Genomic DNA, 12,498 nt, shown 5'->3' with positions numbered 1-12,498 from the left:
GAGAAAATGCACAATAAATTTATTCTGGTGTTGGATTCATATAAACTAAAAAGACTCCAGTTAAAGATATGACATATGCAATCTTCTCCTTGACTAAATCAGGGAAAAAGATAATTGAGACTATAATTAATTGCATACACAATAGTTAGAAAACTTTTTAAATGATTAATGAGAGCATTTGTTATTAGAAAAGTTACTTTAAAAAGAGTTCAATGCTTGTTATGAACAAATATTTAATTTTAAAAGATTCTGAAAGATAAAAAATTTACTACTGCAGAGTACTAAACTTACTTCCTAAAGGCATAATGAGTGAACTTTCAGGCATACAGAAAAGGAGATGCTGCCTGATGCTGTAGTTTAGCAAACATGTCCTCTCCCATGAGGTATGTTTAAGGAAAGAAAACTGTGTTTTGCATCATTACAGTACTAAGACAATTCTAAATAAACGACTAAGCAGACAATAGTTAAAATAAGTAATCCCAATCTGTCTCTTTAAATAACAATTCTAGATTCAAGGCTTTTTTTTTTTTTTTTTTTTTTTGAGAGGGAGTCTCACTCTGTTGCCAGGCCAGAGTGCAGTGGTGCAATCTCTGCTCACTGCAACCTCTGTTCCTGGGTTTAAGAGTCTCCTGCCTCAGCCTCCCGCGTAGCTGGAACTACACTTGTTCACCATCACACCCAGCTAATTTTTGTATTTTTAGTAGAGACAGGGTTTCGTCATGTTGGCCAGGATGGTCTCCATCTCTTGACCTCGTGATCCACCCACCTTGGCCTCCCAAACTGCTGGGATGACAGGCGTGAACCACCGCGCCCGGTCAAGTCTCTTAAACACAAATGGTGAAGGGAGGAAGCAGCTGGTGAAAAAGCTCCCAGTTAGGAACCAGTGACTGGATTATTAGAAATGTAATTAAGCATTTTGGTAGTTTTCCTGGTTAGAAGACTTTTTTTTTTTTTGTAAATATTTACATTTATAGCCACTGATTTAAGGCAAAGATAACAGAATGACTAGCTTTGCTGCATTTCTTTTTTCTTTTTTGAGACAAAGTCTCGCTCCTTCGCCCAGACTGGAGTGTAGTGGCACGATCTTGGCTCACTGCAACCTCCGCCTTCCGGTTTCAAGCGATTCTCCTGCCTCAGCCTCCCGAATAGCTGAGACTACTGGCACCCTCAACCACGCCCGGCTAATTTCTGTACTTTTAGTACAGACGGGGTTTCACCATGTTAGCCAGCCTAGTCTCGCCTCCTGACCTCAGGTGATCCGCCCACCTCGGCCTCTCAATGTGCTAGGATTACAGGCGTGAGCCACAGAGACCGGTTTTTGTTTGTTTTTTTGTTTGTTTGTTTTTTAAATTGAGACAGAGTCTTGCCCTGTCGCCAGGCTGGAGTGCAGTGGCACAATCTCTGCTCACTGCAACCTCTGCCTCTTGGGTTCAAGAGATTCTCCTGCTTCAGCCTCCCCAAGTAGCCTGGACTACAGGCACACACCACCATACCAGGCTAATATTTTTTGGATTTTTAGTAGGGACAGGGTTTCACTATGCTGGCCAGGCTTGCTGCATTTCTTTTACCTTTACAACACTCTCTCTACATGTTTTGACTTTTATTTAACACATACATATTATAGCTGGTTAGTCTGGAATCTCTGGATTCTGGCTGAAATTTTTGATTTAGCAATCTTGTAATTTTTATTTAAGGACCACTAGAAACCTCTCCTATTAATGTGGTCACTAAATAATACAATAAATTACTAACTTTTTTCAAAAACTTTTACACTGTCAGCATAGATAGATTTTCCAGTAAGAGTTCTATTTTAATACTACTGTAAATAGCAATTCTAGTACACAGAAAGACTATTAAACCACAAGTGTGATCATACAATATATGCCCATTGAAATATTACTCAGTAATTATTCTTATTACAGTAATTCTACTAGTAATACTAGTAGTATGCTATCATTTAGAACACTGGTTCTTGAACTTTTAGATCTGAGAACCCCTTTACAAACTTAAAAACTGAGAATCCCAAAGGGTTTTTCTTTATGTGGGTTGTATCTGCCAGTATTTATCACATTAGAAATTAAAATAGAGAAAATAAAAAAATATGAATTCATTTACAAAGAACAAAAAACCTATTACATGTTAACATATTTTTATTAAAATAACTACGTTTTGTTTTTTTTTAGGAAGGGTCTCACTCTGTCGCCCAGGCTGGAATGCGGTGGTGCAGTTTTGGCTCACTGCAGCCTCTACCACATGGGCTCAAGCAATTCTCATGCCTAACCCTCCCAAGTCGCTGGGATTACAGGCAGGCACCACCGTGACAAGCTAATTTTTGTATCTTTAGTAGAGATGGGGTTTCGCCATGTTGGCCAGGCTGGTCTCGAACTCCTGGCCTCAAGTGATCCACCTACCTCAGCCTCCCAAAGTGCTGGGACTACAGGTGTGAGCCACCATGCCCTGCCTAAAATAACTACCTTTTCTAAAATGAAAAATATTAGGCCAGGCGCTGTGGCTCACACCTGTTATCTCAGCACTTTGGGCAGCTGAGGCGGGCGGATCAACTGAGGTCAGGAGTTTGAGACCAGCCTGATAAGGCAAAACCCTGTCTCTACTAAAAATACAAAAATTAGCCAGGCGTGGTGGCATGCACCTATAATCCCAGCTACTCGGGAGGCTGAGGCAGGAGAATCATCTGAACCCCGGAGGCAGAGGTTGCAGTGAGCTGAGATCACGCTGTTGCACTCCAGCCTGGGTGACAGAGCGGACTCTTTCTCAACAAGAACAAAAAATAGAGTGAAGAGTAGCACTGTTTGACATTTTTTGTAAATCTCTTTAATGTCTGACTTAATAGAAGACAACTGGATTCTCATATCTGTTTCTGCATTCAATTTATGGGTAGCCTTCTTTGATGTTACACCAAACTTGACAAATAGTAATTTCTTAAAGGTTAATTGCAATGGTATCTGAATTGTGTCAGTGAACTTTTCTGACTCTGTTAACAACAAAATTATCTAATTTATCTTGCACTTTGCATGAATCTTTCACCCATGCGTGACTTTTTGAAAATAAAATGCATTGGTCATTTGGAAAATGTTGGCTCAGTGAATTATACAGATATTCCAAATGTTCAAATACTTCATTGCACAATACATTTAAAAATCACAGTCATTAATATGATCACCAATCTCATCAGAAAAGTCAAGCATTGAGAAGCCTTCTGTCAAGCACATGGAAGCAGGTAAGTTTTCCAAAACTGTAATTCTCACTCGAAACCCTGAATTTTGTCACTGACAGCAGGTGACAAATGCTTTCAGCTTTAAGTGAAGAGCTCATTTTCAAGAAAATGTCTGCCAAATACCTAAGTCTGAATTACCATTATTTCTCTGTCAGTTGTTCTCTCAAGTAAAAATGGTTTTCAATTTTTAAAAGAGCAGCTAATCTACTTCAGGACTGAAAACGATCGCATAAGTGCTTTTCCTCAGGAGAATCATATGTTGGTGTGCAGTAGGAGTGGACTTTCCATTTCATCACAGTAAAGAGATGTATACTCAATGGTCAAGATTTAATAAAATTAGTAATTTTACTGCTTCACCAAGGACATTCTTAAGTGAAACTAGATTTTTTCTTATTAACTATGCAACTATGTACTTACTACTAGTACAGTTTGGTGCCCCTGCCTTGATCTTGTCTAAAGCTTCAACAGTTTTACCCACTATTGCTTTGGTACCATCTGAGTAACACAGTGAGAAAGTCAAGTGACATCTTGGTATTATTATGCAAACGTTTTGACCTTGTAGACACCCTAAAAGGGTCCCTAGTATCCCACTGGTCCATATACCATACATTGCGAACTGCTGATCTAGAGATCTGTTCATTTGCCATAAATTTACTATAATTTTCTAAAAAAGATGAGATTATCAGTTTCCTAAAAGGCTGTTAGTAATATGAGCATAAACACTGGTGTCCAAACAATTTTCCATATTTCACTTTTGGCCTGAAGAAACTACCGGGTGACACACAAATTTCACTACAAAATAAGCAACAGATTGTTTTTTACCTAAAGTGGGCATCTCACAATCTTTATTCTCCTCAGTGTTCCTTTTAACATATTTTATCAACCAGTTGAAAATGTGAACGTCACAATGAACTGAAATGTCCACCTCTTCCCAGCGCTGGGCATCCATAGATAAATATTCAGCAAAGTACTTCATTTCTGATATCAAAAGATCTCGCGGGCAAGTAAAATCTTCTTTCAAGTTTTTTGCTTCATCACACACATGGATCACCATGTTTGGCCTTCATAAAAAATGTTACACAAAAATGCAATTATTAGAGTTTTAGAAAAGGAGCCAAGAATACTGACATTTAGTGAAGGGAAGAGAATAAGATGTTTTTGACAATTCTGACCACCAATCAGTTTTATAGGGTCTTGACATTTTTCAAGTGTCTTGCAAGCCTGATCATATCTTAGATTATGACTAATTTTAGCAAATTACTGATAAAACAAATAAAATATTGTTACTACAGGACTAATAATTTACACAGTTTGAAATTTATTTTTCAAGTTATACATTAAAAATAAAGTTTATGGCCATGCGCAGTGGCTCGCACCTGTAATCCCAGCACTTTGGGAGGCTGAGGTGGGCGGATCACGAGGTCAGGAGATCGAGACCATCCTGGCTAATATGGTGAAACCCTGTCTCTGCTAAAAATACAAAAAATTAGCTGGGCATGGTGGCAGTGCCTGCAGTCCCAGCTACCTGGGAGGCTGAGGCAGGAGAATTGCTTGAGCCCGGGAGGCGGAGGTTGCAGTGAGCCGAGATGGCTCCACTACACTCCAGCCTGGGCAACAGAGCAAGACTCCGTCTCTAAATAAATAAATAAAGTTTATAAAAATAGTACCATTTCACAAAGAAAAATTAAGCAACACACTCTAATTCCTGTGAGGAACATAAAACAGCACTTTTACACGGTTATGGGCATGGGGGAGAGAGTATGATTAAATACTAAAATTTTCATTTTTTAAAAAAGGAAAAATAGCTATAATTCTTCACTGAAGAATCAAATGAAAAACTAGCATGGCTTCATTATTTTTAACAGCAAAAAAGTTTGCTTCTAGGCATTCATATACATAAAATATAAATGTATTAAATATAAATTAATAAATGTAGTTAAAAGCATTCCTAAGACTACAATGTGCTTATTTACATATTTAAACATAATTTAAGCACAAGTTTAAATGATACATCAGAGAGTCTGCTTCAAAAATTATAATCTCCTACTATTTACTTTCTTTGAAAATTATGTCAGCTGGGCATGGTGGCTGACGCCTGTAATCCCAGCACTTTGGGAGGCCAAGGCAGGAGGACTGATTGGGCCCAGGAGTTTCAGACCAGCCTGGGTAACATGGTGAAACCCTATCTCTACAGAAAAATTTTAAAAATTAGCCAGCATGGTGGTGCATGCTCGTGGTTCCAGCTACTCATGAGGCTGAAGTGGGAGGATCACCTGAGCGCAGGGAGGTCAAGCTCCAGTGAGTCGTGATAACATCACTGCACTCCATCCCAGGCAACAGAGTGAGACTTTGTCTCAAAAACAACAAAAAATTTCATCACCTTAAAAAGAAACATCAGTGTAATCTACATCTGTCTTCATGTCATTACAAAAGGAAGAGAATAGAGACACACTGTCCTACAACATGAATTTAATTGAATTGTGTGTTTAATTCACACATTCCTGATAGAAAAAAAGTACATTACTGGAGGGCCAGGCATGGTGGCTCACAACTGTAATCCCAGCACCTTGGGAGCCTGAAGTGGGAGGACTGCTTGAGCCCAGGAGTTTGGGACCAGACTGGGCAACACAGTGAGATCACGTCTCTAAAAAAAAAAAAGAATTAAATAAAATTGGGCTACCAGAAAAAGGATTATAATCAATGCTCTATCAAAGTCAAAAGAATTTAAACAAATTTTCACAAAATTGCTCTTCCAAAGAAATTATGGTCAAAACGTAAACAGGTAATAATTGACGTAATGAAACATAGAGTTTCCACAGTTTTTTAGACTACAGTGTAAAATATTAGATTATTTCAGTAAAAAAAAATTTTTGGCAAATTTTTGTGTCACACAAACCAACCAATCAGTTAAAAATCTGTGTTGCCGGGCGCGGTGGCTCAAGCCTGTAATCTCAGCACTTTGGGAGGCCGAGACGGGCGGATCACGAAGTCAGGAGATTGAGACCATCCTGGCTAACCTGGTGAAACCTCGTCTCTACTAAAAAATACAAAAAAAAAACTAGCTGGGCGAGGTGGCGGGCGCTTGTAGTCCCAGCTACTCAGGAGGCTGAGGCAGGAGAATGGCATAAACCTGGGAGGTGGAGCTTGCAGTGAGCTGAGATGCGGCCACTGCACTCCAGCCTGGGTGATAAACCAAGACTCCGTCTCAAAAAAAAAAAAAAAAAATCTGTGTGAATATGGCCAGGTGTGGTGGATCACACCTGTAATCCCAGCACTTTGGGAAGCCAAGGCAGGCAGATCACTTGAAGCCAGGAGTTCAAGACCAGGCTGGCCACCAAGGCGAAAGTCCATCTCTACTAAAAATACGAAAATGGGCATGGTGGCACACACTGTAGTCCCAGTTACTCAGGTGACTGAGGCATGAGAATTGCCTGAACCTAGGAGGCAGAAGGTGCAGAGAGCTGAGATGGAGCCACTGCCCTCCAGCTTGGGTGACAGAGTGAGACTTTGTCTCAGAAGAAAACCTCAAAGACTGTGCCAATAAACTAAACATAACTGAACTACACAGTTTAAAAGGGTGAATTTTTAAAATTGTGGTTAAATATACATAAAGGAAAATTTACCACTTTAACCACTTTTAAGTTCAGTGGCATTAAGTATATTCACACTGTTGTGCAATCAGCATAATCATCAACCTCCAGAGCTTTTTCAAAGGGTTCATTTAATGATATATGAATTACAGATAAAGCAAGCTGTTCTTGAAAATCTATAAAAAGTAAGATTTTCATAAAAATCCATGAAAAGTAAGTATACAAAGGAACTTTCAGAAATAATAAAAACATTCTGTGTCTTGATTTGGGTGATGGTTATATGGTATATCCATTTTTAAAAATTCATTAATTTTGAACACCTAACAATATTGTTTATTATAAAAACAGGCAGAACAAAACAAAACTATCAAAACTTGCAATACACTGAAAGATATTTTAATTTTCTATAATGAGTAGTTACGTTCAAATAGTTCTAAAATACCGTGTTTTTTTTTGTTGTTTTTTTTTTTTTGAGACGGAGTCTCACTCTGTCACCCAGGCTGGAGTGCCGTGGCCAGATCTCAGCTGACTGCAAGCTCCGCCTCCTGCGTTTACGCTATTCTCCTGCCTCAGCCTCCCGGGTAGCTGGGACTACAGGCGCCCGCCACCTCGCCTGGCTAGTTTTTTGTATTTTTTTTAGTAGAGACGGGGTTTCACTGTGTTAGCCAGGATGGTCTCGATCTCCTGACCTCGTGATCCGCCCGTCTCGGCCTCCGACAGAGCTGGGATTACAGGCTTGAGCCACCGTGCCCGGCCACACATCCAATTTCTTTAGTAAAGTTGGAGAATTAATGGCATAGAGTTTTTTTCCTTGGGTATTAAAATTTACTTTTAAAAGTTTTGTGTTAACAGATATTATTTCTAATATTTATAAAAATAAAAATAAAAATCTTTAAATAGAAAACTGTAATCCAATTTATAAATAATAACATGAATAAGTCAAGTTTAGGTCAGTTCCACACATGAACTAAGCTGATTCCAGTAGTTTCAGCAATTATGTAATATGAAATTCCTACCTTATGGTAACATGCATAAAACCACCAATCATATATTTTATAAAGTTGGTATCAATATTAAATCTTATTTAGCAAACAACCAGCCGCCTACCCTTCAGATTCTTCAGTCTTTTCTCCGCCATTATGAGTAGTACAATTTTCACTTTCTGAAGAACAATTCCTTGTAGAAGCTATACTATGTCTTCCTTAAATACAGAAACACAGAAACAAACACATACAAAAAAAAGGGTGGGGGTTAGTGTTTCTAGCTGAGAATGGGTTTTTATTTATTGAATGGTAATACTGTAAATGCATGGTTACCAAGGCTAAAGATGGTACTTATCAGGGTGGCATTTTCCTTTAGTATTTCTAAAGATATATGGAAGAAACAGTACACAAAAATGAATCACAAATTGCTACTGTTAGAACGAGAATTTCAAAAACTGCTAATGTGGTGTGTACAAACGGGATCAAATGTTCCAAAGCCAACAGCATAGTTTTCTCTTTCTGAAGCAAATTTTTACATCAATACTCTGCCGCTGCTGAGATTAAAATAACTCGCTACACTCAGAGGATTTCCAGAACCAGTTATTATTTCCAATGTAATTGCAGAAAACATCTTTTACCCCACTACATGTCAGTTGAAGCTCTTGTTGACTATAATAAAGAGTGGCTGTAGGCTCAGCACAGTAGCATGTACGTGTAGTTCCAGCTGCTCAGGAGGCTGCGGCAGGAGGATTGCTTAAGCTCAGGAGTTCAAGACCAGCCTGAGCAACACAGTGCAACCTCCATCTCCAAAAACAAAAAGAGTAGCTGTAAAAAAACAAACAAACAAACAGAAAACAAAAAAAAACATAACATGAGAGACAAGCAAGAGTCTCTCAGGAAAGAGGAATATTAAGTAAAGGGCACGGGGCAAACCCCTCTAAAAGAAAGTAAAAGAATATTTGTAGTAAAAAAAAAAAAAATACATGAAATTAACCAGGCCAGTAGATTAGAGTAGAACATTCTGACACAGTAAAGTGGGTTTTTTGGTGATTGTATTTGACCAATAGTTTAACACTTAAAAATTTATTTTTTAAAATGTTTAAATTTTTTTACAGAGAGTGTCTTGCTCAGACACCTAGGCCGAAGTGCAGTGGCTTGATCATAGCTCACTGTAACCCTGACCTCCTGGGCGTAAGCAAGCCTCTCACCTCAGCCTTCTGAGTAGCTAGGATCACAGGTGTGCACCATCACACCCAGCTAATTTTAATTTTTTATTTTTTTGTAAAGACAGGGTCTTGCTATGTTGCCCAGGCTGGTCTTGAACTCCTGGCCTCAAGTGATCCTTCCACCTTGGCCTCCTAAAGTGCTAAGATTACAGTTGTGAGCCACTGCATCTGGCCCTAAAACTTTTTTTAAAAAAGTAGCAAAGATAGGCTGGGCCCAGTGGCTCACGCCTGTAATCCCAGCACTTTGGGAGGCCGAGATGGGCGGATCACGAGGTCAGGAGATCAAGACCATCCTGGCTAACAAGGTGAAACCCTGTCTCTACTAAAAATACAAAAAAAAAAAAAAAAAAATAGCCAGGCGGGGTGGCGGGCGCCTGTAGTCCCAGCTACTTGGGAGACTGAGGCAGGAGAATGGCGTGAATCCGGGAGGCGGAGCTTGCAATGAGCCGAGATTGTGCCACTGCACTACAGCCTGGGCGACTGAGCAAGACTCCATCTCAAAGAAAAAGAAGAAGAAAAAAAGTAGCAAAGATAAACATAATTTAAAAAATTCAGGCCAGGTGCAGTGGCTCACATCTGTAATCCCAGCACTTTGGGAGGCTGAGGCGGATGGATGGCCTGAGCTCAGGGGCTCCAGACCAGCCTAGGCAACACAGCAAAACCCCGTCTCTACAAAAAATACAAAAATTAGCCAAGCATGGTGGTGCACTCCTCTAGTCCCAGCTACTTGGGAGGCTGAGGCAGGAGGATCTCTTGAGCCTGGAAGATGGAGGTTGCAGTGAGTTGAGATGGTGCCACTGTACTCCAGCCTGGGCAACAGAACAAGACCTTGTCTCAGAAAGAAAAAACAACAAAATTCAGGAAGATACAAACATGAATACATTTATCTATTAATGTTTATATTAGCCTTTAAACAAAGAAAGAAAAGTTGATTGGAATATATAATATTCTGCAGAATTATCATAAGGACAAGTACTACATTTTAGTTTAAAACCTTACCTGTTTTGGAAACTGCATCATGACCAACTGGAATCTCCTGAAATTCTCCATGTATGTCAAGAAGTGAGGATTTGATATATGTGGCTAAAGTTTCAACAGGACTCTCTCCAGCAGCCATGAAGGAATTATACTGGTTGTCAACAGGTGAGCCTCCGCTGCTCTTTAATTCATCAAACCTTTTTGCACACTGTCATAATATAAAATGAAAGAAATAGAGGTTTGGGAATTTTTTTTTTGAGACAGAGTCTCACATTGTCGCACAGGCTAGAGTGTAGTGGCGTGATCTTGGCTCACTGCAACCTCTGCCTCCCGGGTTCAAGCGATTCTCCTGCCTTAGCCTCCTGAGTAGCTGAGATTGCAGGTGCCTGCCACCATGCCCAGCAAATTTTTTAGATTTTTGGTAGAGACAGGGTTTCACTATGTTGGTCAGGCTGTTCTTGAACTCCTGATCTCACGATCCACCTGCCTCTGCTTCCCAAAGTGCTGGGATTATAGGCATGAGCTACCATGCCCAGCGGTTTGGGAATTTTTTAAATAAAAAATTGAGAAGATATTTTCTTGCCTTCTATTTGAAGATATTTTTCAATAATTACTTTTTGTAAGTGAGTATTAACCTGTAGAGTAACATCTAAAATACTTGTACACATTTCGCTATGCAAAAGTCTCTAACTTCTATTTTTACATTTTAAAATTCAGGGTAGAGTTTTATTTTAATGTGCTTTAACTCAAAGGCATATATATTTATGCTCCTGTAAAACAAGGAAGACCAGGTTTGGTATGGTGGACCATGCCTGTAATCCCAGCACTTTGGGAAGCAGAGGCAGAAAGATCATTTGAGGCCAGGAGTTCAAGACCAGTCTGGGCAACATAGTGAGACTCTGAGACAGACTGTGAGATGCTGAGGTGGGAAGATCACTTAAGCTTGGAAGGTTGAGGCTGCAGTGAACCGTGATGGCACCACTGTACTCCAGCCTGGGATGATAGAATGAGAGATCCTGCCTCAAAAAAGCAAAAACAACAACAAATATATACATATAATTTATGTAATTTGCATCTAGTCAAATTATATAGCTGTCTATTCAGTGTTAATACATACATTTGGATATGTAAAACTCAAATATTTTTCTCTCTGTTGGTGTTTCTTTAAATTGATGACCTTTTCTGAACATTTTCAGGAGATATTCTGGGGGGACTGTTATTTACCTCTTTCGGTGTTAATCCAGGCACGAGCCTTGCTATAGTTTCCCAGTTGATAGTCTGAGGGATTCCAACTAATGGATAAAGGATCATGTCCAACACCATTTGGTTATTATTGTTTAGGAAATTGTTGTTTTCTGAATATCCACGACTCATCTTTTGGAACTAGGGATAGGGAAAACAAAAAGCTTTATTAAACTCTGAAATCCAAATGTTTTCAGAACATTACAGATCAGTTATAATTCATTCCTAAGAAGTATCTGCTACCATGTAAAGGAAAAATAAAACTGACCTAAAATAAACATAGTATAGCCTAAATCTCTTCACATAAAAGGATTTGAATATTATGCATTGATAAATGGATGTATAAAAATATGGAGATGAATAAATATATGATAAAAAGCATATAATATTTTTTATCTTTTTTTCTTTAGAGACAGAGTCCCCAATTTTACAAGATGAGGTTCAGAGATGTTAAGTAAGTTTTACAAGATCACAGAGCTAAGAAGAGGCAGAGCAAGGATTCAAACCCAGGTAAAAATGATTCTCAATTCCACGCTCTTTCCGTTCCACACAAGAGGTATAGTACCGGCTAAGAGAGCAGATTGGAAATAATGGTTTAGGGTCAGTAGGGACAGAGTCTAATATATTTTGAAGTTAGTTATGATTCAGTTAAGTAATTCTGAAACTTTCTGTTTGTGAGGTGTGGGGAGAGGGTTATGATATCAAATAGAAAAAGAAACTATGCATGCAAACATAAAACATTTGAGGAACTTTCTTACATCAATGTGGACGACATACTTCTTCATTCAAACATTTACTGAGCCATCACTACGTGCCAGGCACTGTGTCTAAAGTTGGAACATTAATTTACAGATGAAAATAATGACGAAAGTTTTAACTAATTATATCTATGATTCAGCTGACACTGAATTCTGGGTTAGGAATACAGTCTCCAAATATAAACTGTTCCTATGGAAAAAAATGATCTATCTTAGGACAAGAAGTACAAAGCAGAGATTCACTGACAGATCAGTACAATAAAAAAAAGCAGTGTACACAGGCGTCTGAAGCTCTGGTTTGAGTTTTGGCTCCACCACCTGCTAGCCAAGGCAAGTCATCCAACTTTGCTGAAATGCAGCAATAAAAGCAGGTGATGGTAATACTTTTGACTGACAGCGTGGAAAGAATTAAAAGGGATTATTTTGTGAAAGCACTTTGAAGACGATAAAAGTATCTCACAAATGAGATGTTGCATAAATAATAGT

The 12,498-nt window shown here is 38.9% G+C and overlaps 1 protein-coding gene across 4 annotated transcripts in view; it reads right to left on the bottom strand.

Annotated features, from left to right (window-relative positions):
- SANBR (SANT and BTB domain regulator of CSR) overlaps nt 1-12,128 on the bottom strand; it is a 52,203-nt gene extending 40,075 nt beyond the window's left edge. The window contains exons 1-6 of one of the 4 annotated variants that reach the window (XR_012095298.1): nt 12,013-12,128; nt 11,237-11,395; nt 10,034-10,220; nt 7,933-8,026; nt 5,760-5,879; nt 4,058-4,296 (exon numbers count right to left, since the gene is read on the bottom strand). Coding sequence is in view for 2 of the 4 variants with exons in the window: in XM_073023025.1 (XP_072879126.1) it covers nt 4,058-4,296; nt 5,760-5,879; nt 7,933-8,026; nt 10,034-10,220; nt 11,237-11,395; nt 12,013-12,039 (826 nt within the window). In the remaining 2 variants the exon portion in view is untranslated. The remainder of the gene's footprint in view (nt 1-4,057; nt 4,297-5,759; nt 5,880-7,932; nt 8,027-10,033; nt 10,221-11,236; nt 11,396-12,012) is intronic. The other 3 variants (XR_012095297.1, XM_073023025.1, XM_073023026.1) reach the window with 3 other exon arrangements.
- Between the last annotated feature and the right edge of the window lie 370 nt (nt 12,129-12,498).

The sequence above is a fragment of the Chlorocebus sabaeus genome, chromosome 14 (assembly GCF_047675955.1).
Source record: "Chlorocebus sabaeus isolate Y175 chromosome 14, mChlSab1.0.hap1, whole genome shotgun sequence".
Classification (NCBI taxonomy): domain Eukaryota; kingdom Metazoa; phylum Chordata; class Mammalia; order Primates; family Cercopithecidae; genus Chlorocebus; species Chlorocebus sabaeus.
The sequence above is the reverse complement of the archived record's forward strand: the minus strand, read 5'-3'. Positions and strand labels throughout refer to the sequence as shown.